General features: G+C 45.7%; 1 protein-coding gene across 1 annotated transcript; it reads left to right on the plus strand.

Moving 5' to 3' along the window:
* Positions 1-260: 260 nt before the first annotated feature.
* Positions 261-24206, plus strand: LOC147884700 (diaminopimelate decarboxylase 1, chloroplastic-like). The gene is made up of 8 exons (XM_087397764.1): positions 261-817; positions 923-1097; positions 1195-1344; positions 9131-9292; positions 9535-9720; positions 22995-23117; positions 23330-23419; positions 23545-24206. Exons 1-8 carry the CDS (start codon positions 300-302, stop codon positions 23623-23625), a joined length of 1485 nt encoding a protein of 494 aa, XP_087253890.1. The 5' UTR covers positions 261-299; the 3' UTR covers positions 23626-24206.
* Positions 24207-24419: the final 213 nt, after the last annotated feature.

A 24419-nucleotide genomic window follows, 5' to 3' on the forward strand; every position in this document is an offset into this window, starting at 1 on the left:
TAGCCAATGGGTTGAGTTCTTGCTGGAGTGGCTATTAATTAAATAGTTGTTGTGGAGGGGGGGTTGTGGCTTTTGAGTGAAAGAGTAAGGCATGCAAAAATGAAATGGTTGAGAAGGTGGTGATTGGAAGGTTTATTTGGCGCCACAAATTTGATATAAGAGGACTAGGGGAAAATGTTCATGCATTTTTTGAGGTGACAAGGTATATTTGGGAAGCCTCTCTCTCGTCGTGTATGAGAACGTGGTCTTTGGGTAACTTGAGATCTCAGTAAAACCTTGAAGAAGCATCATCAGCAGCTATGGCGACCTTGTTCCACGCTTGCTGCACCAGCCGCCTCTCCTCCTCCTCCCCCTCCTTCACCCCATCTCCTCCCCCCCATTCCCTCCATCGCCTCTTCTTGCTTCCCCCCCCCTTCTCCCGCCTTCGTTCCCGCCTCCCCTGCCTTTCTGCTCTCTCCCAACCCCCCACCTTCAGCAAACCTTCCCCTCCCCCTTCCAATTCCCCTCCCTCCTTCCCGCATTGCTTCAGCACACGCCCAGATGGCTTCTTGTACTGCGAGGGTGTCAAAGTGCAGGACATCATCGCTTCCGTGCAGGAAAAGAGGCCTTTCTATCTGTACAGCAAACCTCAGCTTACCAGGAATACGCAAGCGTACGTTGATGCTTTGGAAGGCATAGATTCCATCATTGGGTTTGCAGTAAAAGCCAACAATAACTTGAAAATCTTGCAGTATTTCAAGAGTCTAGGCTGTGGAGCTGTCCTCGTTAGTGGGAACGAGCTCAAATTGGTACTTCACGCTGGTTTCGACCCGGCCAGGTTGGACAGTTGGGTCTCGTTTGACGTTCCCGCCTTGATACTTCGCGTTTAGAAGGCATTCGTGCGTTCTTTTGACGAATAGTCTGCCCATTTTCTCGCGAGCAGGTGTATCTTCAACGGAAACGGGAAGCTGTTAGATGAACTGGTGCTTGCGGCACAAGTAGGGGTCCTTGTTAATGTAGATAGCGAGTTTGATCTTCAGCACATAGTGGAGGCAGGGCGCATCGCAGGGAAACAAGTGAAGGTTCTTCTACGTATTAATCCTGACGTGGATCCGCAGGTACGGACGGCAAATCAACGAAGAGAATGCCTAAATGTGGCAGAACTTCAATGTTTTATGCATCCAAGCTACTTAACCTTGGTGTCCTTCTGAATAGGTCCACCCGTATGTTGCAACCGGAAACAAAAACTCCAAATTTGGAATACGGAATGAAAAACTTCAGTGGTTTTTAGACGAAGTCAGGAGACACCCGAAAGAGCTTTCGCTCGTCGGAGCTCACTGTCATTTGGGATCTACAATAACTAAGGTATTTTTCCAGTTGCTCTTCAAAGATTAATACAAAATTGTTGTATTTTGATTAATACTGAGTTGTTGTAAAATTTTGACTGTGGAAATACTCACGAGACTCTTAGTGAGACCATTGCATTTTTCTCATGGCATGGGAAATCTTAAAATGGCTTGACGAGATTCTGACTCATCGTTCTGCACTTTGTGATGTCGAGAACCTTGCACGTTACATCGGAAGATTTGCTTGTCAATTCCTAACAGCTGTCACCCACGCCCCCAGAATTTGAGTTTTTGCTACTAAACTTCCGTAGCTCCTTTTGTTACTGCTAAACTTGACGTGTCAAGAGTTTAGGGAGTCACAGATGAAATGTCAAAGAAGTTATCTTCAGTTCTCTATACTAAATGTTCTAGAGATTAGCAGTTTACCTATTACTGTTTTAGCGAACGTGCTATAGATGAAGACCTCATCGATGAGGCGGCTATGAAGCTGCATTTTCTATGCTCCACCAAGTATGGATTGGTCTATTATAAGTTGCCACAAAAGTACTCCTTGTAGGCAGCCTGGATGCTGATATACGACAGCCAAAGTGCTGCAACAAATTGAGCACTAACTATTGAGCAATAGCTCCTACTTTTGCTGGTATCTTGATTCTCTCCGTCCTTGCTGGGTGTATGGTAGAGGTTTCAGGGGCATAGTTGCAAGAAATGGCGTTTCAGCTGTCAGAAATGGAAATGGAAACCGCCCAAACGGCGTTTCTGTTTCCCTGTTTTTTGGGGAAACCCTAACTCTGGGTTTTTGCGCCGTTTTGTGCCTGTTGCCTCTTTTCGCTGCTCCCGCATGCTGCCTCTACCTTCTACGCGCCTACCCGCCTGCTGCAGCCTGCTCTACGCTCCACTCTCCTCTACCCTCCTCTATCCTACTCTCCACTCTCCTACTCTCCTCCACTCTCCACTCTCCTCTATCCTCCACTCTCCTACCCTCCTCCACCCTCCACTTTCTTCTACCCTCTCCACTATCCTTTAAGCACTATATTTATAATTGTATTATGTATAAAATTTATTTTTTTACACATAAATTGTACTATATTTCAGTTTCTTGTTTCCCTGTTTCGGCTCGGGCCGGAAACTCCGTTTTTGGCGTTTCTGCCGTTTCCGTTTCGACTAGCAACTACGTTCAAGGGATCTGAGGAATGGGCCAAAGTGGTCCCCTCTAAATGTATAGAGTGAGGGAGGACTGTTTACCCCTCCCCCCCCCTTCCCAAACAACCCCTAAAAATTGGAAGATTGGAGACCAACAGGGTTTGACAATGGTCAACCATAGTTTGTGAAGTGGTGGACCTTAGTCTTGTAGATCTGGAGAAGGTGATCTAGATGCCACCCCTCTCTTGCATCCTACAATAAAACAAATAACTTTGGCCAACATTTACCCATTAACAGTTGCTGTCAATGCATTGCTGAAAGAAGGCAGGGATTATTTGCTGAACCCTGTAGACCACACCTGGCTACAACCAAGGAGAAGGAGACATGGCTCTGATACCAACTGTTGAAAATGGGGAGAGGGTGAGAGACACATGATTGGAGACAAGAGCTGAGGCACGAACTGATGTTGATAGATTGTGTAATCACAGCAAGTACATAGCCTCTTTTATAGGCTGGGCAAGCCTTATCTTCCCACACAGACACCTCATAGATGAGGTCACACACAAGAAAATCTAGATCCTATAATCTAGGGGAGGAATCACACCTACCATATGAGGTGGCACAAGTGGCCTCAAGACTCTTCACACACACAACTGTAGGACTCCTAGGACTCTAGGACCGCACACACTAGGACCACAGACACTAGGACTCCGATTCCAACACTGTCTGCCGAGTTGTCTTGCGATGTGGGGGAGGGCGTGGTCTCCTTGATCCCTGGATCCGAGGGGCATTAAGGGTGATTCCTCGTCTTTGGCGGTCGCCTTTGAGAAGGACTGAGATAGATTGGACCTCTATCGTGTGTGCTCGGATCCCTCTCCGTGTCGCACATGAAGTGTGTGTTCCTCGTCTGACAGCATCGCGGTGGACACTCCCAGAGCTAATCCAGGATGCTCTCATCTCATCAAGCTCCTCTCCCTCAGCCACATCGGCAGCTATCTTAGATGCATAGAAATCTGTAACAAAAGTATGTGATCTGTCGATCTCGATGACCTGTGGCATCAGTCCATGCTTCTCTTTGGTCTATCGCATCAACGTGTCTCCGTCAACGCATCTCAATCAGGTAGAGAGCCCAACACAGACTTGATTGTGATAATGAATCAGTCGTGTGAGTGGACCAAAGCCATGCCCCTCTTGAAAGAGCCAGTGATATCATTCCCGGGTATCATAATAGACCCGACAAACACATAGAAAACTCTCCTCCGTCTCGATCTCCTCCATCTGGCATAGTGTGCAAGTCCTCTGCTCTCTGGGTATGCCTGCAGCTCTCCCTGCCTCAATCTGCAGTTGATGTGATGAGACTCGTAATCGACGAATGGCGATCCTCAGTGCATGTGAGACTCTCCTGTCCTCGAGATACTGAGGTCTGATGACAAGACCATGCTCTGAGACCCTCCGGAAGTGGTCATGGTAGAACTGGATCTTGGTGGAGAACTCCTCTCACCCCCAAGCCCTAGATGTATGGAGTGGAGGAGGTCCAACCGTTTGATATGGTTGATCTCATCTTGTGGGATCATCTCGGGTGATGCATTGTTGGAAAGGTCACCTCCCCATCTGTAAGCCCCCATATGAGGAGAGCATGGGGGAGGGAGACCTAGGGCAATACCCAACAGAAAAAGAGAGAAAGGGGCTGCCACATAGACAGCATCGTGGCTGGCATGTGGGCAGCACATCTAGAACTGTTATGGGCAGGACAGAGGGGCAGGAAAGTACGGAAGTATGGCAGATCTGTATGGATTACAGATGCCTGCTGTACAGCTGGAGCTCAGGCAGGAGCCCTAGAGCTGGAACAAGCCCGGAGCAGAGGCAAGACAGTCTGGGACAGATTGCGATAGATCTAGGATAGGAGGCGCACTGTTTGCAGTATGTTTTGGGGGGGGGCTGGACCCTGTATTTATAGGGCATCTGCCCTTGAAAGGTGGGCCAAGGGCCCTTGTAATGAGTGCCCCAAAAGGGCAGCCCACAGTCCCATAAATGGGGAGCTGTGGGGTCGGTTTTCAGACAGACTGAGTCGGCCAGATTAGGGCTGACCAGTCGGTATTTTTGCAGGCCCTTGGGGTCTATATAAAGAAGGCATTCAGGCCTCATTTCAACATCCAGCCTAGCAGCACTTCAGGGAGCAGGAAGGAGCAGCAGAGCAGCAGCAGTTGGGCCTATGACCAGGAGGTGAACTGTGCTTAGGTGCTGCAGACTTAGCTCAGGGAGAGGCTGAACCTAGACTGTCTTCTAGGGCAGAAGGTTGCTGAGGTCATCATCATCTGGAGCAGCAATTCCACCAGCAGCAGGAGCAGCAGCAGGGCTACCTTTGGGCCTACAGTCAGGAGGAGAAAGAAGTATCTTGTGCTGCAGACTTAGCTTGCAGGAAGCTGCCCACCTAGACTGGTTTCCAGACAGCAAGGTGGAGAAGATCATTCTAGACAGAAAGTTTACTTACGCTCGAGGTGGAGCACGCGGACTCTAGTCTAGAGATAGCCAGCAGATAGGAGAAGGACTTTGTGGTAAGATCAGAGGACCACACCATTGGTGGGACTCCGGATCTGTCACTCTTGTATTGTGTCCATAGTTGTGGATGGAAATATATTATTTGGTGGTTTCTCTATCTAGTTTGGTTCATTGTCTATGGATGAGTCTGCACACCTATTGAATGCACATAAGTAAAGAAGTTTGTGATTCCACACCCACACCGCACACTGTGTGAGCTCCTGGGCATTATTTCCGCTGCGTGTACCCTCTGTTGGGTCGTTTCTAACATGGTATCAGAGCCCAAGTAGGAGGCTCACAGGTGTGGGAGCCTGAAGGTAGGGACCTTGCTGAAGGACGACCCTGATTCAGAAGCTCTAGGGAATCGACTTCCACGACTGGAGGATTGTGCCCTTGCGAGAAGGAGGGTGACTCAGGTTCAGTCAGGTGCGTTCAGAGTTCTGGTTTACTGAATTTGAGTTTGGTTGACTTTGCTGTGTGGTATATACAGCAGAGATGTCGCCATCTACAGCCTCTTCAGCCCCTGCTTTCCCTTCCTCCTCCTCCAGTTTTCTCTCTTTCACTATTCCTAACTTTGGAGAGTCTGGGAACCTGGACGGGACTAATTACCCGATCTGGAAAGTGAAGATCCGGAGTCATTTAGTGGCTCGGAAGTTGTGGAAATCGACCACGGGAGAGGAGTCGAAGCCAGAAGACTTGGTGGACAGTAAAGGGAAGGTACTCATGGCAGTAGACAGAGAGGAGCTTGAAGCTTGGGAAGAAAGAGATGCCCATGCCCTGGCAATAATCATAGGGACTACGGCGGACTCTGTTCTTCCGCATATCCAGTTGGCCGAGACGTCAGTAGAGGCGTGGGCCACCCTGAAGGATCTGTACGAGATAGATAATACCTCCCGGATCGTGCTTCTTCAGCATCAACTCTACAATCTTGATATGGAAGAAGGCGATACGGTACATAGCCATTTGACGAAGGTCAAGGTGGTGCGGGATCAGCTGGCAGCAATTGGTCATAAGACAGACTCATGCCATCTGGCCTTGATGGTACTGAGGAGACTGTCTCGGAGTTTCAAGAGCTTTGTTACGGCTGTGATAGCAGGCCAGAGGACCAAACCTCTGACATTTGAGGAGTTGTGTCCATTATTGCTGCAGGAGGAAGCTCGGGAGAAGCTCTACAACGAGGACAAAGACGACAAGGCGATGCTGGTGAAGGATTCCGCAGGTAAGGGAAAGGGCGAGCCTAACAGTGGCAAGTCCAATAAAGATGACTCTGACGACGAGGGGACTTCGAAGAGGAAGCACAAGAAGAAGTGTTTCTATTGTGATACGCCCGGACATTTTGCAAAGGACTGCAGAAAGAAAAAGGCGGATCTAAAAAACAAAGAGGAGTCTGACTCAGATTCAGAGGGAAAGGCCAAAGCTAATGTGGTAATCGAAGAATTGTTCCTGGTGACATCACCGAGTGTTACCGAGGTCAGGTATGTTGATCCAGAAGTCACAGTAAGGATGTCTGACATAGAGATGTGGGTCGACGAGGAGTCAGATGCCTTTGTGAAGGTGAAGGACAGTATGGAGCGCTTGGTACCTTCCAGGTGTGTAGTTGTTGACAGTGACACGAGGGTGGATTCCATGGAAAGCCCTAGGGTCTCATGGTTCGATGGATGCTGGACTTCAGAAGGGGACAGTACAGGATTACACAAGATCTTGGCGGGTGCCTCATTGAGGTACAGGGTTTGCTTTCAAAGCGAACATTCAAGCAGTACAACAGTCTGGTATGTATTTGATATTCTGCATTTGAGTCTTTATAGCATGCTGTGGAGAGATTCTGCTCTTCATTTGTCTCAGGTGATTAGAGATTGGAAGGAATTGGCCTTCTTTGAAGGCAGAAGGGGAAGTATTGGTGCTTCTTCAAATCTCGGACGCAGATTGCTAGAAGGTGGTGGACAAAGAGTACTGAAGCCAGAAGAGTACCTGCTTGAGAACTCAGCGAGAGTTCATGGTCCAGGTTATCTGGAAATATTCATTGGTTGCAGACCTTGCCAAAGGAAGGACGGGTTGAAACAGACCCTTAGAGCATGGTGCCTGGAAGACTCCAGGTTGTTCACTCATTATGAGGGGGACGACTGGAAGATCGTGACGGCTGGATTGCTCGAGTTCAGAGGCGGGAATGTGACTGAAGGAGGTGGTACCAGGAGGTGCTACCAGAGATGGACCTGTGTACCAGGATGGTGTGCGAAAGCAGAACCGGACCTGGTGGAGCAGGAGCCACTGGATGAAAAGCCAGGAAAAGATTACGACACCGAAAGGTTCCAAAGGACTACGACCAGGGAGTTACTGGAGCATCTTCATCGACGTGTTGGTATTGGGCTGAGATGTGTCGGTGAGAGGGGGTGTTGGAAAGGTCACCTCCCCATCTGTAAGCCCCCATATGAGGAGAGCATGGGGGAGGGAGACCTAGGGCAGTACCCAACAGAAAAAGAGAGAAAGGGGCTGCCACATAGACAGCATCGTGGCTGGCATGTGGGCAGCACATCTAGAACTGTTATGGGCAGGACAGAGGGCCAGGAAAGTACGGAAGTATGGCAGATCTGTACGGATTACAGATGCCTGCTGTACGGCTGGAGCTCAGGCAGGAGCCCTAGAGCTGGAACAAGCCCGGAGCAGAGGCAAGACAGTCTGGGACAGATTGCGATAGATCTAGGACAGGAGGCGCACTGTTTGCAGTATGTTTTGGGGGGGGGCTGGACCCTGTATTTATAGGGCATCTGCCCTTGAAAGGTGGGCCAAGGGCCCTTGTAATGAGTGCCCCAAAAGGGCAGCCCACAGTCCCATAAATGGGGAGCTGTGGGGTCGGTTTTCAGACAGACTGAGTCGGCCAGATTAGGGCTGACCAGTCGGTATTTTTGCAGGCCCTTGGGGTCTATATAAAGAAGGCATTCAGGCCTCATTTCAACATCCAGCCTAGCAGCACTTCAGGGAGCAGGAAGGAGCAGCAGAGCAGCAGCAGTTGGGCCTATGACCAGGAGGTGAACTGTGCTTAGGTGCTGCAGACTTAGCTCAGGGAGAGGCTGAACCTAGACTGTCTTCTAGGGCAGAAGGTTGCTGAGGTCATCATCATCTGGAGCAGCAATTCCACCAGCAGCAGGAGCAGCAGCAAGGCTACCTTTGGGCCTACAGTCAGGAGGAGAAAGAAGTATCTTGTGCTGCAGACTTAGCTTGCAGGAAGCTGCCCACCTAGACTGGTTTCCAGACAGCAAGGTGGAGAAGATCATTCTAGACAGAAAGTTTACTTATGCTCGAGGTGGAGCACGCGGACTCTAGTCTAGAGATAGCCAGCAGATAGGAGAAGGACTTTGTGGTAAGATCAGAGGACCACACCATCGGTGGGACTCCGGATCTGTCACTCTTGTATTGTGTCCATAGTTGTGGACGGAAATATATTATTTGGTGGTTTCTCTATCTAGTTTGGTTCATTGTCTATGGATGAGTCTGCACACCTATTGAATGCACATAAGTAAAGAAGTTTGTGATTCCACACCCACACTGCACACTGTGTGAGCTCCTGGGCATTATTTCCGCTGCGTGTACCCTCTGTTGGGTCATTTCTAACATGCATCACTGGAGTCTCAGGTGGTGCGTCACCTCCATAGAGTCTGGATCATCTCGGGTGGTGCGTCACTGGGGAAGGCCCAGACTTTGTAGAGAAATGTCTCTGTCCGAAAGATGGCATCAACCTGGAGAGGGGTCATGGCGAACTCTTCCTGTATAATATGATTGGGGGGGGAAGAGAGAGAGAGAGAGAGAGAGAGAGAGAGAGACACTATGATATGATATGATTGTATTAAAGTCTTATTGCGACCCTTCAGGGTCTATGGGTTTGGTGATCAGTGTCAACAAATAGTGGTCTTTTTACATCTTGTGTGTGTGTGTGAGAGAGAGAGAGAGAGAGAGAGAGACTTTGAGAGAGAGGATTTCAAAGTCACCAAATGGTTGTCCACAAAATATAATGAAAGTCTTAAAGGGGAGACTCTTATCTTCAGACGAAGAATTGGATGTCAAATAAAAGCTGTATTTTGTACTGATGTAGCACTCATGTCAATGACTGAAAAATCAGAATTTGGTGCATGTAGGTTGATATTTTCAGAGATGCGGCACTTCTGATGGTTCAATACATTGACCAGATACGGGCTCAAGGTTTTGATATCAAATACCTGAATATAGGTGGTGGTTTGGGGATTGACTACCACCATTCTGGTGCGGTTTTTCCAACACCAATGGATCTTATCAACACCGTAAAACATCAATCTTATTCTTTTATTTTAGTGCCATAGTTTCATTCATAAGTTAGGAAAGGTTTATAAGATTTGTTTTATGATGTTGCCGTCTTGCACATCTAAGCTTGTTGGCTTATTGATTTTGCTGTGAAGTGTGCCCCGTCTCTTTGCTACTGCACCTCTGTACATTGCAAATGGGCGTTAATACAGCTTATAAGGCTTGCTGGCCAAGCTAATATTGTTTAAGGTGTTTTTTTCAGGTACGCGAGCTTGTTTCTTCAAGAAGTCTTACTCTAGTAATTGAGCCTGGAAGGTCCCTTGTTGCGAATTCAGCTGCTTTGGTGAACCGGGTGACTGGGGTCAAGTCGAATGGCAATAAAAATTTCATTGTCATTGATGGTAGCATGTCGGAGTTGATTAGACCCAGCTTGTATGATGCTTACCAAGTGAGTTCCACTGCATTACAAAGCATTCTATTTTGAGTCCTGCATCTTTGTGACTCACTGCAATTATTGAAGTTGTGCTTATGCCAAAGCGTAATGTCCAGTGATTTGCTTTAAAAACTTGCCTTTGAAACTGAATTAACTTAAACATGAAAAGCAAACAAAAGTTAACACAAAGGATAAATCCCATATAGTAGAGGGGTCCGGCTTTGAATGGGGTGTGAATGAGGACCCACCCCCTACCAAGGCTATGCTTGGTATATTCTTTATTACTAACGATGGTTAGCTGGAATTAATTACAGGGTAATTTGAATTCCTAGATGGAACCAGGCAAACTCTAGGAGATTCTATAGATATAACTTGCAAGTATAGAAGCCTGTGACAAATTTCTAGCAACCAGCAGAAGATGTAGTAGTAACCAAGAGAGCATAGGACTCTGCAAAGGAATTGACATGAAACGATTATCAATTGGGTAGATAAAGCCAGCTGCAAGTAACATGTCGAGCTCCATCTTAACCAGTAATGAGTACTTGGGATGTAGTAGTAACCAAGAGAGCATAGAACTCTGCAAAGGAATTGACATGAAACTATTATCAATTGGGTAGCTAATCCCGCTGCAAGTAACTTATTGAGCTCCATCTTAACCAGTAATGAATACTTGGGATTTATAAAAACAGCAAGATACCTCTTGAAGTGCTTATGTGCAAGAACCATAGGTGTACTATGTAGATCTCATGCAAGTAGGAATGTGTGAAAGTGACCCGTGCCTAGGAGCAAGAGCTGTCAGCGCTAGCAAGCGAGTAGCAGAAGGCCTTTCGCAGTATCTGCCTACAGGAAGATGGCATTCTAGCCCCTGGAAGGTGTAGGAGCTGGAATCAGGAGGTAGGTGTGAGCAGGAGCTTGCTAGTTCAAACCGCAAATTAGCCAAGAGGTAGGTGGTAGCTGGTCTATGTGGAGAAAGAAGGGCAGGAGGTGTGCAAAGTGTTGAGCATGTTGGAAAGGTCACCTCCCCATCTGTAGGCCCTCAAATGAGGAGAGCGTGGGGGAGGGAGAGCTAAGGCATATGCCGAGAGAAAGTATTTCCTTTCAGGAAGGGAGATGGCAGGGCAAGCTTGTGTTGAATCTTCCCTAGCAAGAGGTCAATTTGAATGCCGATTGGCCCTCCAATGGGGAAGAGTGCCCTCATGAGAGTACTTGTTTCTATTTCGACCTACATGCAAGGTGTGTGAGAGATGGCGGATGAATGCAAGGTGAATGAAGAATGCTATGTGAGATTCCCAATGAAAGGGCGATAAATGTCCCTTTAGATCACTCAAGTTTCATCTTTCCATTTACACCTACCCTTAGCCTATGCATAACCCATGCATCTACCATTCAATGTACCTTAATGCACCCTTCCCTTCCTATTGCCCCTAGGACCTAAACACGTGTGTGCACATTTTTATCAATAGAATAAGTGTCACATGTCCAAATTCGATGCCATCTGAAGGTGTGGCTCTAGCTCGATTAGTCCTATCTACTGAGATGATCCACCGCCATAACAAATCGGTCGGTGTCCATCATAAATACATATACATGTTACACCATCGGCATATAATATATAATAATGTTTTAATGTCTACTAATCACGGATTAGTGATTTCTCTTGTCATGACACTCCCTTCTGCTTGAATCCTCTTTTGGATCCTTTCTTGTCTCTTTCTCTTGCGTACGCTTTTCTCTTTACTTCTGTATTTGCATCTCCTCTTCATAATCTGCAAATAGTCTTCTCTTGGTAGTACACGATCTCTTTTGAATCAGAACTTAAATCCCATCTTTAAGTTCTGGTTCCTTTGGATGCTGAATATTCAAAATGCAGAAGTACCATTGCAATGCCTCTTCAATATCTCTTCATACTGAGAATTCTCTTCTGAATACTAAGCTGCTGAAATCTCTTTATAGTAACCTGCTCATTAAGCTTAAGCAAATTCTTAACAAACTGGTCAATATTCATAAGATGTTCTCTCACCCCAAATGTGTTATTGAACTAGGTAGACCTTGGCCATAGTTGATTTTGCGATGGAGAACTACTTAGGGTATAGAAACTATAGACCTTTAATCTCTTTTTCTTTCTTTTTTCTACTATTTCAGTCCTATTCATCCTATAAGACGCTCTACATGGAGGAGAAGATTCTTTATTCTCTGTCCATACTCTACAATGAATATGCCTACTCTCTATTCAATTCACACATCCATACACCAGTGTTGGCTGAATGGATAGCATTCTATGTTCACCGTAGAGTCTTGGGATGAGGAGATAGAAGCCTCACCCTCCTGCTTGGATGCTTTGCCTTTCCCTTTTACAAAATCGGTTTTGGCAATTTATGCTAATAGAGTAGGACATTTATGCCATGGATGCCCTGGCTTATGTTTCTTACATCCAAAACATTTACCCTCCTTAATTAGCTTTTTCTTCTCATGGTCAGTCATGGAAGAAAATTGTATCCATTCAGGACGTGATTGATTGTTAACATGTTGTACAATAGCTTTCTCTTTTCCTTTGTTGAAAGGCTTCCGAGGATTCAATTTCCTGTCACCAATCTTAGCCAATTTCCTCTCACCAATCTCAGCCAATTTAGTGAGGTCGTTCAAGGTAGTTGGGTTGAACATTTCAACCTCATATCTCACTTTCGGGGTTAGGGCTGCTAAATACTTCTTTCTTTTATCATCCTCGCTCTTCTCAGGTAACTCTAAAGAGAGTTTCCAGAACCTAGCTGTAAATTTAGTGTTACTCTCGATATTGAATTGCTTGAACCTTTCCTAGCGGAAGGTCAATTCTTCTTCATGCCTCGGAGGCATGAAAGTGGCCTTAAGCTGCTCTACAAATTTGGACCACATTTCTTTTCCCGTTTGTGATAAGGACCACCACACCAAAGCATCCTTCTGTAGATGCAATGTGGCAAGAACAAGCTTCTTGTGGTCGGTCTTATCTTGATGGGCAAAATATAGCTCAAATTGGTGAATCCAATTGAGGATTTTATCCTCCTCTCTTGCTCCATCATACTTTGGGAACTCTATTCTCTCTCGAGGTTGAAATTTGCCTCTCTTCGAGGGGGTACTTAAATCGTCATCCCCAAAATTCAGCACTCTCTTAGTCCCAAATTTTGTCATAATGGACTGTTCAATCGTATGGCTAAGCCGGGAAACCAGCTTATCAACAAGAGACTCCTCTCTCCCTCTTTGCACTTGGATTATAATCCATGTGTATGGGATTCCGAGTTAAAGGCGTAAACTCAGCACCTTGCTCTTGGATGGACTCCTTTCTAGCTTCATTTCTGAAGGAAAACTCCCTATCAAGAGATTCTTGAAGGAGAGACGAAGGTAATTCTATACGTGGGTTATCATACTCATTATTTGTGTAACTCTCATTTACATTATCCTCTTTAGGAGGAGGTGATGGCGTTCCCTCCCTGTCTCCTTCTGGTAGTGGAGGAAAAAGGACAAGTTCATTATTAAATATCCCTTCTCCTTCCATTCTTTTCTTTTAGTAATACAAGAGAGAAAATGACTTGCTGTAATTTTAGAAAAGAGGTTTATTTTACAGCAAAAGTCAAGTGTTGTAGAGTTGGTGGTACTTATCCAACTCCCACTTTGCTTGTGTCGAAAAACCACATCAAATGACCTCTTCTTCCTTCTCTTTTAGGCTTTTTGTCTTGTATTTCTGCTGTAAACTGGTGCGCTCCGTTTGGGCTACTTATTTTGAGTGGATTGGAGGTCTAGATACTGTTATAGGGGTTACTTGATGGGTGGATCACCCCCTTAAAATCTTGTTCCAATCCGACTTTTCGTCGGGGAGAAAGGGGGGGGTCTCTTTTCCTCACGGCTTAAGGGTCTATTCACATGGGGGGAGAGTCACTCCGTTAGGACACCCCGTTCCCCATCCAAAGACCAAAAAATCAGAGAAAGCCCTTGCCTCAGGGGTCCTAATTTTCAGCCTTATCTAGGTGATCATGCCTCGCCAGAAACGTGCGAACCTTTTCCTTGTTTTTTGTTGTTGGCAGATTCACCAACACCTCGAACTTCGCGCAGAGACGAGAAGGGCTGGTTCACGCGCAGATCTATGTGTTCCTCTCCCAGCAATTTGCCGCATGCTTGCAACCCTGATCGCATGTGTCCTTCTGATGCATCCCTCTCCGCGCGGGTTTCCTTGTGCCTTGTCTTCTCGTACGGCTCCCTGTACGGATCCCTTTCATGCACTCTGTTTCCATGCTCCTTAGGCTACTATCCCGCACGCTTGCGTCCTCTCTCATGCTTGATTCTTCTCCTTCTCTTTTCGTCCTGGTAGTGGATTGTTGAAGCTTTGATACCAAATGTAAAGAACCAGCCTTCTTAAGAGTGCAAATGTGTGCAATGCATGCAAAATTTGAATGCCGAATTGTTGGGTGTTGAAAGCAATGGAAGCTAAAAAATGGAAGCACAAAGGAGAAAAACGAGATGCTGTAATAGATTGCTTCAAAACTGAAATAAGGAGGCTCAAGGGAGAGCCAACATAACAAAACCCTAGGGCTAACCGCCCTAACTGGACTAAGTGTCCTAACTGACCTAGATGGTACATAAACTAATTGTACCAATAGTCCTAACGGACTATAACTAGGCCTACAAGGCACATACCAAAGTATAAGTGGCATCTATGGATAGCCCATGAGTTAGCCTACAAACCCCCCTCCATGGTATGGGCTGAAGTATCCTAGACATGGCTCAAGATACCTAAATATCTAGTGTCATGGTTGTACATATTCGGCCTGTAGGGATAAGTTTAAAGCTTGCTGAAAAGCCTCAAACTTAGGTCGAGGTAGAGCCTTCATAAATAGATGTGCCAAGTTGTCTTTAGTGGGAACATAAGACAACTCAATATCACTTGTTGATAATCGCTCTCTAACATAGTGATAGTGAACCTCAATGTGCATGGAAAACTCGATTCCGTGCAACAACCAAAGCACTCTGACTATTAGTGAAGATGACGGTAGGAATAGTTTGGCATGCACAAAGATCTGCAAGTAGCTTCTGAAGCCAAACACACTTCACTGTAGCTATAAAAGCTGCTCTGTACTCAGCTTCACAGCTAGAAGTAGCAACTGTACTCTGCTTCTTGCTGAACCAAGAAATACATGAAGTACCAAGCATAAAACAGTTGCCACTATGTGAGACACGAGTGTCATAACAACCAGCCCAATCACTATCAATGAATCCATGCATGACAAGTGAAGTATCAACCCCATAAAGAAGGCCTAAATGCTGAGTGCCTTTGAGATATCTGAAAACACGCTTCACGGCATGCCAATGGTGCATAGATGGGCTGTGCATATATCTATCTGCTCAACTATGAGACAGCATACTGTAGATCAGGTCTCGTATGGCATAAGTAAATCAAACAACCAACTGCCTGTTGATAGAGAGTGACATCACATGTACCGCTGCTGTCCTCAGAAGAGAAGTGAAAACCAGTCTCTAATGGTGTGGATACTGGCTTGCAATCCTCAAACTGAAAATGCTGCAAAAGCTGTCCAATGTATGTGGATTGTGACATCAAAATGCCCCCCTCATTGCTAGTAAATTGGATGTCCATATAGTAGAGCAGAAGACCAAGACTAGACATAGCAAATGTCTACTGCAAATCAATTTTAAAATCTGCAATTTGTTGAGCATATGTCCTAGTCACAAGCATGTCATCCACATAAAGGACTAAAATCAGCAAATCTGTCCTACGCTTGCGGATGTAAAGGGTAGCCTCTGTAGGGCTGTTCTGAAAGCCACGTGTGAGCAAATGAGTATGAATTCTCGAATACCAAGCCCGAGGTGCCTGCTTCAATCCATAGAGGGCCTTTTTCAAGCGGCATACCTTGGTTTCAGAACCTTCAACCTCAAAGCCATGAGGTTGGGAAACATAGACCTCTTCTTGCAAATGCCCATGAAGGAAAGCTGTCTTAATATCAAGCTGATGTATGTGCCAAAGAAAATGGGCAGCAAAGGCAATAACAATACGAATAGTAGTGATCCCAGGGCAAAAGCCTCCTCAAAGTCAATGCCATGCTGCTAAGCATAGCCCTTAGCAACAAGAAGAGCTTTGTAACGGTCCACTGAACCATAGGCTTTCCGTTTGATTTTGTAAACCCACTTAGTTCCAATGGCATTCTTGCAATGAGACAAATCACACGACTCCCAAGTGTTATTCTGATGGATAGAATCCAATTCAGCTTGCATGGCCTTCATCCAACAATCATTCTAAAAGGCATCTTGATGACATAAGGGCTCTTCATTGCATGCTGTAGCAACCAAAGCATAAGCAACAAAACTAGCATGCTCTTTTCGGACAGCTGCTCTCGTATGGGCTGGCAGAGGAGTATCTTGTTTGCTGTGTTTTAATGTGTCAAGGAGCCAACGGGCTACCTTTTTGGGCTCTTGAATTTCTGCTCTTTCTTGGTCTAGAGCCCTGTGCAAAGGATCCTGATCAATGAGAGGCATATCAGGCTGAATTTCTAGCTGCACATGTGGCTGCAAATGACCAACAGATGGAGGAGGTACAACCTCAGATGGAACATCATCCTGAGCATCGGATGGAAACAAAGGCATCAAGCTGTCAAATATGTCAGGGGCATCAACAACGGGCTGTTTTTGACAGTCCAGCAAAGGCATAGTGGAAGATTCATCAAACACAACATCTCGACTGACAAAACACTTGCCCATGCGGGGTTGATAGAGCTTATAGCCCTTGCTCTCTGAAGTATACCCAAGAAAAATGCACTTAACAGCTTTATCATCCAACTTAGTGCGTTTCTGTGAAGGCACACGAGCATAAGCTAAGCATCCAAAAGTCCTCATGTGGGAAATGCGAGGCTTACGACCCGTCCAAGCCTCATAAGGTGTGATAGTTTGCAATGCCTTTGTAGGAATCTTTGTAGAGACATGTATTCAAGATGTAATTTGCACACATGACCGCATCCAACCACAACTTATTAGGCGAATGTTTGCCTTTCAACATGCATCTGGCCATTTCCATGACTGATCTATTCTTCCGCTCAGCCACGGGATTCAGTTGAGGAGTATAAGGCACCGTGCATCGATGATTGATGCCACAGGAAGCCAAAAAAACAGCAAGCTCCTTCGACATGTATTCACCCTCCCTGTCTGTATTAAGGTGAGTAATGTGCAGCCCACTCTCATGTCCCCAAATGCTATAGCAGGCTCCAAACTGCTCCAGAAGTTGGCACACTTCATGAGGCAGCACCAAACTGCTCCAAAATGAAGAAAAATGCAGAAATACAGCTTCAAAATATTGACATGCAATTCGAGGCATACTGAACTGTCTTCAAAACCTGCTGCAGATTCCGCACAGGGCCGTACACAGGCCGTACAGCATTGAATGCACCTGTCCCAAGTCTGTACTGCAGTAAATGAGCTGACAGCAATCCCCGTACAGCAACTAATGCTGCTGATGCAGTCCGTACTGCAGTAAATGCTGCCGTTGCAGTCCGCACAGCAATTAATGCATGTCAGCAGTTTCGTACTGCAATTAATGCCTGCCACCAGTTCCATACTACACCGTACAGCAGCAAATACTTGCCAGCAGTACCGTACTGCACCGTACAGCAGTAAATGCACCACCAGCAGGTCCGTACAGTGCTGTAAATGCAATAAATGTAGGCGAAAATGGTCTGTACAGTCCGTACAGACTGTACGGAATCGCATGTGTGAACCGCCTTGCAATAAATGCACTGTACGGTGCTGGAACAGGCTGGAATGAGGCGGCTGCAGCAGAAAAGTGCTTCAAAATGCTCCAAAATAGGTCTTCCTTTGCAATGGGCACTCCAAAAGGGGGGGGGGGGGGGGGGGGCGGTTGTCGGATCCAAATCCACAAAAATCTAGAACGTGTCATGCCTCTCGAAGGAGATTGTCCCGGTGAGAGATAATCAGTATAGTACTGCTCCAATCCACACACTGCACCTATCTCCCCAGCCTCGTCCAGATATGCTGTCTCCCACATGTACCCACTGACTAGTCACAAGCCAAGGACGCTCTAGGCTCTCATGGGTCTCTGTATATCTCTTCCTAAGTGGTCATGCATAAAAGACGTCAAAACATGGAAAATCATGGTTATGCTAGCTACTATCTTTACTCTTTATGTTGGCCTGGCAATCAGCACAAATACCCCCTTGTACAACTGCCGGTCCCTCAATGGAGAAGGCATACATCCCCACTGAAGGGCTAAACTGAGCCTATGATTTGTTCATGGCTAAGGCTATGCTAGCTGCTCTGGGTCTGAGGCTTATTGTAGGGAGCCGTGCCAATGAGAGACGGGTCGATGGAGAAGCTATAGGGACTGTATGGGCTGCTGCTAAACGACCAAGTGCAGCTGGTCCATGGCCTATGGCTGCCCCTGGAGCTGTAGGAGCTGCTGTGACTGTGCAGCTAAGGCTCGGGAACTGTTGCTTGGCTGGCTCATACTTGCTGCATCTATTGGAGCTAATGGAGCTGCGCTGGAGATGCGGTACTGATGCTGGGAAACTGAAGGTGGAGTTACTGCTGGAGCTGACAATGAAAAGGGTGGGAAATGCCCTTTAAATAGGGCTGCTTCTGGGAAGACTCAGTCTCTAGCCTGCAGACCGGCTCAGACTGACCCAGCTGGTCTGTCAGGCTGCTAGCCCTACCACAAATCACCCAACTGGGTCTGCAAGGCCCTGACCAACCCCAATCAGCCACATGGCAATCGGGTCCCTGCTGCATCCATTCTGCCTGCTGAGCATCCATGTGGCAGTCCTAGAATGGCTGCCGTACTGTTCTGCTGACCTGCTGAGGCTGTTGCTGGCCTGTTCTGCTGACCTCAACCACCATACAAGCCGATGTCAGCCTCTCCCTGCTCCGTACAGTTGCCTGACCTGCTGTACCTGCAGTTTCGGGCTGCAGTACCTAGGAATGATGCTTAGCCTAAAGAGAACAAATTGAAATCAATTAGAATTAAGCCGTGAGGTGGATGTGATCTCCAAAACCAACAAGCTTATGAGCGTATTCTGAGTTATTTCAGAAGTCCATCACTCACATGCACAAAAGATAGTGCGTGGCAGAGTTACATAGGTCAAGCTATAAAGCCTATGCTCAGATATCATGGATTTCTTGAGCTGTGGAGGAGACTTCAACGCGAGGATGGGCACGCGTCAAATATCACTTCTAGATTTTCGTGATGACTCTATCTTATTGCTAGGTGTTGATTTAGATAAGTATGTCCCAAGTTTGCACAGATAGTCGAGCACCCAGGCATGCATTCTTGGACATGGGCAAGATACATGATTTTGTCATTTATATTGGTATGGACGGATGGCCCTCCTCAAGTTGATCACTTGTTTTCCACATTCGTGGGGGGGCTCTAGCGGTAGTTGACTATCTCATGGATCCCCTGCCTTCACCTTGCATATCATTGACTTTTTTGTCTCGCCACCACCTCCGAGAGTAGATCTTATCTTATCAATCTCTATTTTAGTATCTCCATCCTCTGCCTTGCGTCGCACACAATGACATCACCCACGCACACTACATATCACGACATACATCTTCACTTAACTCTTTGCACACCTTTCCACTCTACTAGCATATATCGATGACATACCACTCCTAGAGGATCAAGCTTCCATGATCAAACACACCACCCGTTACACCTACTCACCACCTCTTGGCTTGGTATCCTGCACACTCTCACACACATCACCTGTTGGCTCACCACCTCTTGGCTTGGTATCTTGCAATAGCTGCTACGATGATGAGTGTAAGGCTTGATGCCACAAACTCAGATTTGAGACTAAGCGTTAGCTTCTGAGTGAGATAGGGGTGATATGCAAGTATTGTCGTCTGGTTTGTTGGAAGAAGCAGGTCTTCATTTGCGAAGAGAAGTTAATAAACATTTTGTCTAGTAACAACCCTAAGGACTTCTAGTAGAAGTTTCTCGAGTGATGAGCCCCATCTCCACTCACGGACACCACACTATGGCACTTTTATGGATGCACACTGTAAGACATTTCTCACAAGCCATCACTTGACCTCTCATACTTATCTCGTCCTACTACTTGCATATTTTTACAATCGGTAGTGTCAAGCACATAGCTTTGAAGCTTATAACGGTTGATCGATAGATCATGAGATCTACATGCTGAATTCATTGCATATGGAATAAATACTATTTCTTGATTTAGCAAAGCTTTTTAACGAAGTAGTTTGCACTGGTTTTGCTCACATTTGGACCCTTAATACCATCACTCCCATTCAATAGATAGGGGATCCCATGAGCCCGAAAAACTGTAGGACCATTATGATTAGGCATGTCATGTCCAAGATCTATGCATCAGTGCTTGACATAGAGGTTAATTAGTTTGCAGAGTTTTAGAGGGGGAGCTAGGATTCTGGTCCAATCATGCGACTTTCGATCATACTCACAATCGGGTGTGTCATTGAGGAGGCTTGAGTACGGAGGCAAAGGGTTTATCGCTGCTTTCTGGGTTTTTGAAATCTTTTGAATGTGGCCCTTCGATTTTACTCTCCAGTCAGGAGGTCAACTAGGTTGATCTCTTATAGCTACACGCATTCACGATCTGGTTAGCACCCAACGATAGTTCTTGTTAAGCTAAGCTACAAGTACCACTGCTTACAGATTTCAGAGGAGGGGTTCATCGACCCACTACGCTATATGGAGATACACATCCCGTATTTCTTGATGATATCTATTAGTAGTTCCTTGTCTCATCCCACCGACTATGCATTGAGAGTGGGCAGGTTGAATGCGTACCTCAAGAGGGTCACATCTACACCTTATGTGATCAGCAAGAGATCAAGTCGGAGGAGCTTTTCGCTTTTAGATGCCCCGTCTACTATGAGATTTGAGGTCGTTAGTCTCTTCAAGGATGGGTTCGGACCCCTCTCTAGTATCCTGTCTTACTCGGATCATAGATGCTTGGTGACTTTCATTCATGAGGTCGTTCAACACAGAGAGCATCTACTCGAGACATATAGACAAGATTAGGGACTTCACTCAGAGCATGATCACTCTGTTATTTAGCTAGATAGCATGGGTCAGCAAGTCCCAGGGAAATGGTGGAGCCAAGGCCCAGAGCAAGAGACATGACAGACTCGATCATGGGTTGATACACCTATCAGGCTTAGGGATCTCTCCTCCATGTTCACCAGACCAGAGCCACAGCTGATGGTGTGAAAATGGTACTTGCATGCCACAACAAATATTGGTTGTCATATCTTGCTGTCTATTCCAGACCTGAGTGTGGTTTAAGCTTTACATTTACATGGATGTGTGCACATCCCGAGTAGGATCCAGAATTCTCAGGTGTCATCTTGTGGGCAATTCAAATTTCTGCTGTGGTAGTAGAATCTAAGACTTGAGCTAGAAATAATGACCAGATATTTTCCAACATGGTATCATAGCCAGTTCATGTTTCAGAGGTGTAAGAGCCAAGGAAGGTGATTGAGGTGCTAGTACTCACAGATCTACACAGGAGTGGATCAGAAGGTCAACTGGAGGTTGAAGAAAAAGGCGAGGAGAGTTGGCTATCTGTCAGTTTACGTTCGGGTTTCTGCCAGGTGCTTTGTTTTGGGATCCCTGTGGGAGCTTTCTATGAGATTTGTTTGGCTAAGTTTTTGCTATATATTTTGAGATCTTATGGACTGTTCTACTGTTGTCTATTATCCAGAAATGGTGCTTGTGAGTACTCCCTTGTGGACACAGAAAGGTTGAAGTTCAATCAAAGCATTCCTTTCGAGATTCTTCCATTGCATACACCATATCCTTTTCTGTTTCCACTGTGTGGGGAAACTAGGTCGGTGGTTTAACATGGTATCAGAGCTCAGCAGAGGGTGGTGCACTTTGAAGAGATATCTGAGAATAGGGTTTTAAGGGAAGGTGAGATCTGAAGCCAGGATCAAGCGATCACCTTAGACAACTGACAGAGGAAGGCGACTTCTAATCAATAGAGGTGTGACAAGAAGGTCAGTGTGTTTGTAAGTGAGGATTCCCTTTGCGGTACAATCTCACAGGTGAAAGAGGGTGTCCCACCCGCCGATTCCAAACTTGGGTGCGACAGGGCTGCTGGATGGAACAAACAATCCGATGCCATGCGCAACCTGCCCTAAAAAGGTGGGTTGAATATAACCCTAAAAAGCATTTGAGTAGGCTGCCCACATGGCAGCCTCTTCTTCCCTCTCTGTTCCACAGTTGTCATTCCTCCATGCTCTCCTCATTTGGGGGCTTACAAATAGGGAGTTGACCCTAATTTTCTGACATCTCTAAAGCTTGACAGTTTGAATGAAAGCGGATCTTTATAAGCTGTCACTTTTGAATGCTAACTTCTATTTTCGGTATATTTTGAGAATGTCATCAAACCAATTGGGATTTTTCTGTGGGCAATCTTCTAGTTGAATTAACATCGGGAACAGGCGTCCTGTTAGTTCGGACTGCATTTGTCTGCTGAAAGTGGGAGCTTTTCTTATGTACTTGTGCGTGCTGTTTGAATGATTTCTAAAGCTTGACAGTTTGAATGAAATCTTCAGTAGGCGCATCTTTATAAGCTGTCGCTTTTGAATGCTGACTTCTATTCTCAGTACATCAAACATGGGATTTTTCTGTGTGTTTCTTCTAGCTGAATTAACATCTGGAACAGTCGTCCTGTTAGTCCAGACTGCATGGAGTGGCACTGATTGGCATTCTTGGATATTTTTGGGATGTGGTAGGGCATCTACCTGGATCTATCTAGAATCGAGATTGACGTTTCTTGATATTGTTGTGAGTTTTTAAATGGGAGCATGCCCTATACCTACTTCTTGAGCACTTTCATTCAGATCCATTTGTCTGAGAGATTCGATGAATTGGCTTCACTACCAGTCCTAGCATTTGATGAAGTAGAATTTGGACTACTTTTTGATTACCCTTGTTCTGAAATGCTACCCCGCATGATGACCAAGTGAAGCTCACACCAAAACTCAGTACAAACACTGCAGTATGAATGCATTGTGTCTCAGTGTCGAGAGTTCATGTTTGTACAGTGATCTATTGTGAGGCTAAAAGTGTGCTGTTCTTTTTCTTCTACAAATGGATCTGGGCATGTTGCTGGTAGCCTTGAAATATGTGTGGCCGGATGAAAAGGGGTGATTGAACCTGGAAGAAACCTCATTTTGGCCAGACTATATATATTTTACATCTTGGAGGCCTACTTCATGCTGCTGATTTCTTGTACGGTTTGGTTGTGCAGCATATTGAATTAGTTGCACCACCCTCTGGCAATGCTGAGGTATGCACATTCGATGTTGTAGGTCCTGTATGCGAATCCGCAGATTTTCTGGGGAAGGACAGGGAATTGCCTACCCCTTCAGAGGTAAGGCTTAGGAACTATGATGCAACTCTCTGTTTGTTCTGCATATTGGCTTGGGTTTTGGCTGACTTGGAGGCTTTCTGGGACAACTCTTGGAAAGAGAAAGTTTGAAACCATCAGTGAAGCTTTTGGAGAGTAAACAGATGAGGTGATATTGTTGTGTCAGCTCTGGTTTGTCACGTTTGCTAGTAATCTTGTTGCTATGTTCCCTACAGGGTGCTGGTTTAGTGGTACATGATGCAGGAGCCTATTGTATGAGCATGGCATCCACTTACAACTTAAAGATGAGACCACCTGAGTATTGGGTTAGTAACAGTCTTTGTTTCACTTGGAAGTTTTGCTGTCTGTCCAAGAAGAATCACTGTCCTGTTTTTCATGCACGTCCTCTTAGGTTTCTGGTTCAATTGACTATTTTCCCTTTTCTCTGTAGGTCGAGTCTGATGGATCTATTCGAAAGATTAGAAAGGCTGAAAGCTTTGAAGACCATCTTCGGTTTTTTGAAGGTTTATAATATGTACGTGTGTATGCGATATTTCAACCCAATTTAGAGAGTATTGAGAGTTAGTGCTCAGCTTGGGTTCTGTGACATGGGGGAGCATAGCTTGTGGGGTATATGGCATATGCCCACTAGCTTTTTATGACCCTTGGTGCAAAAGTGTTGGGCTGGCTGTGACCTACTGCATCCAGATTTTCAATATTCCAGAATGGGGGAGCAACATTGTTTTGTGCCATTGGATGACAGATGACGAATACCCATCCCCTGCCATTGCTTATTCAGCATATTAGATACTATTTCTGCTGCATCTCTGCCTCTTATTCAGCATCACTGCCACGTTACTATGATTATCATCCACAAAAGAGATTTCTTATTTTATCTAACATGTGGCACCCTAGCTCCACATGACAATTATCATACATCAAGGCACTGCATGCCACATCGCCATCACTACAGCTTTTATGCCAACATCCATGTCAACACTTCCACATCTTTAAGCACAAAGTCCATCGAACGAAACTTACCTTGGTTAGTTAGTGCAACTAAACTTGGTCCAATCTAGTCAAAGCAGCTTGAGCAATCATAGGTTGAAGCTTAAGCACCTAGTCTATTCACATTTAATTTTTGCCCTAACCTTGCAAGATCATAACTCTTGCATTTCATTCCGAAAACCAAAGTTTAGTTTTATCCTAGCCGTATAAGATCATAACTTAACATCATAACTCCTCCACTTTAGGTCTAGCTGTAACCCATAATTCAACCACGAAAGAGAGTATTCTATATGCCTTGAAGCAAATTTGACTAAATTT

Source organism: Dipteris shenzhenensis, chromosome 26 (assembly GCF_047967505.1).
Source record: "Dipteris shenzhenensis isolate YYH24624 ecotype China chromosome 26, Dip_SZ_1.0, whole genome shotgun sequence".
NCBI lineage: Eukaryota > Viridiplantae > Streptophyta > Polypodiopsida > Gleicheniales > Dipteridaceae > Dipteris > Dipteris shenzhenensis.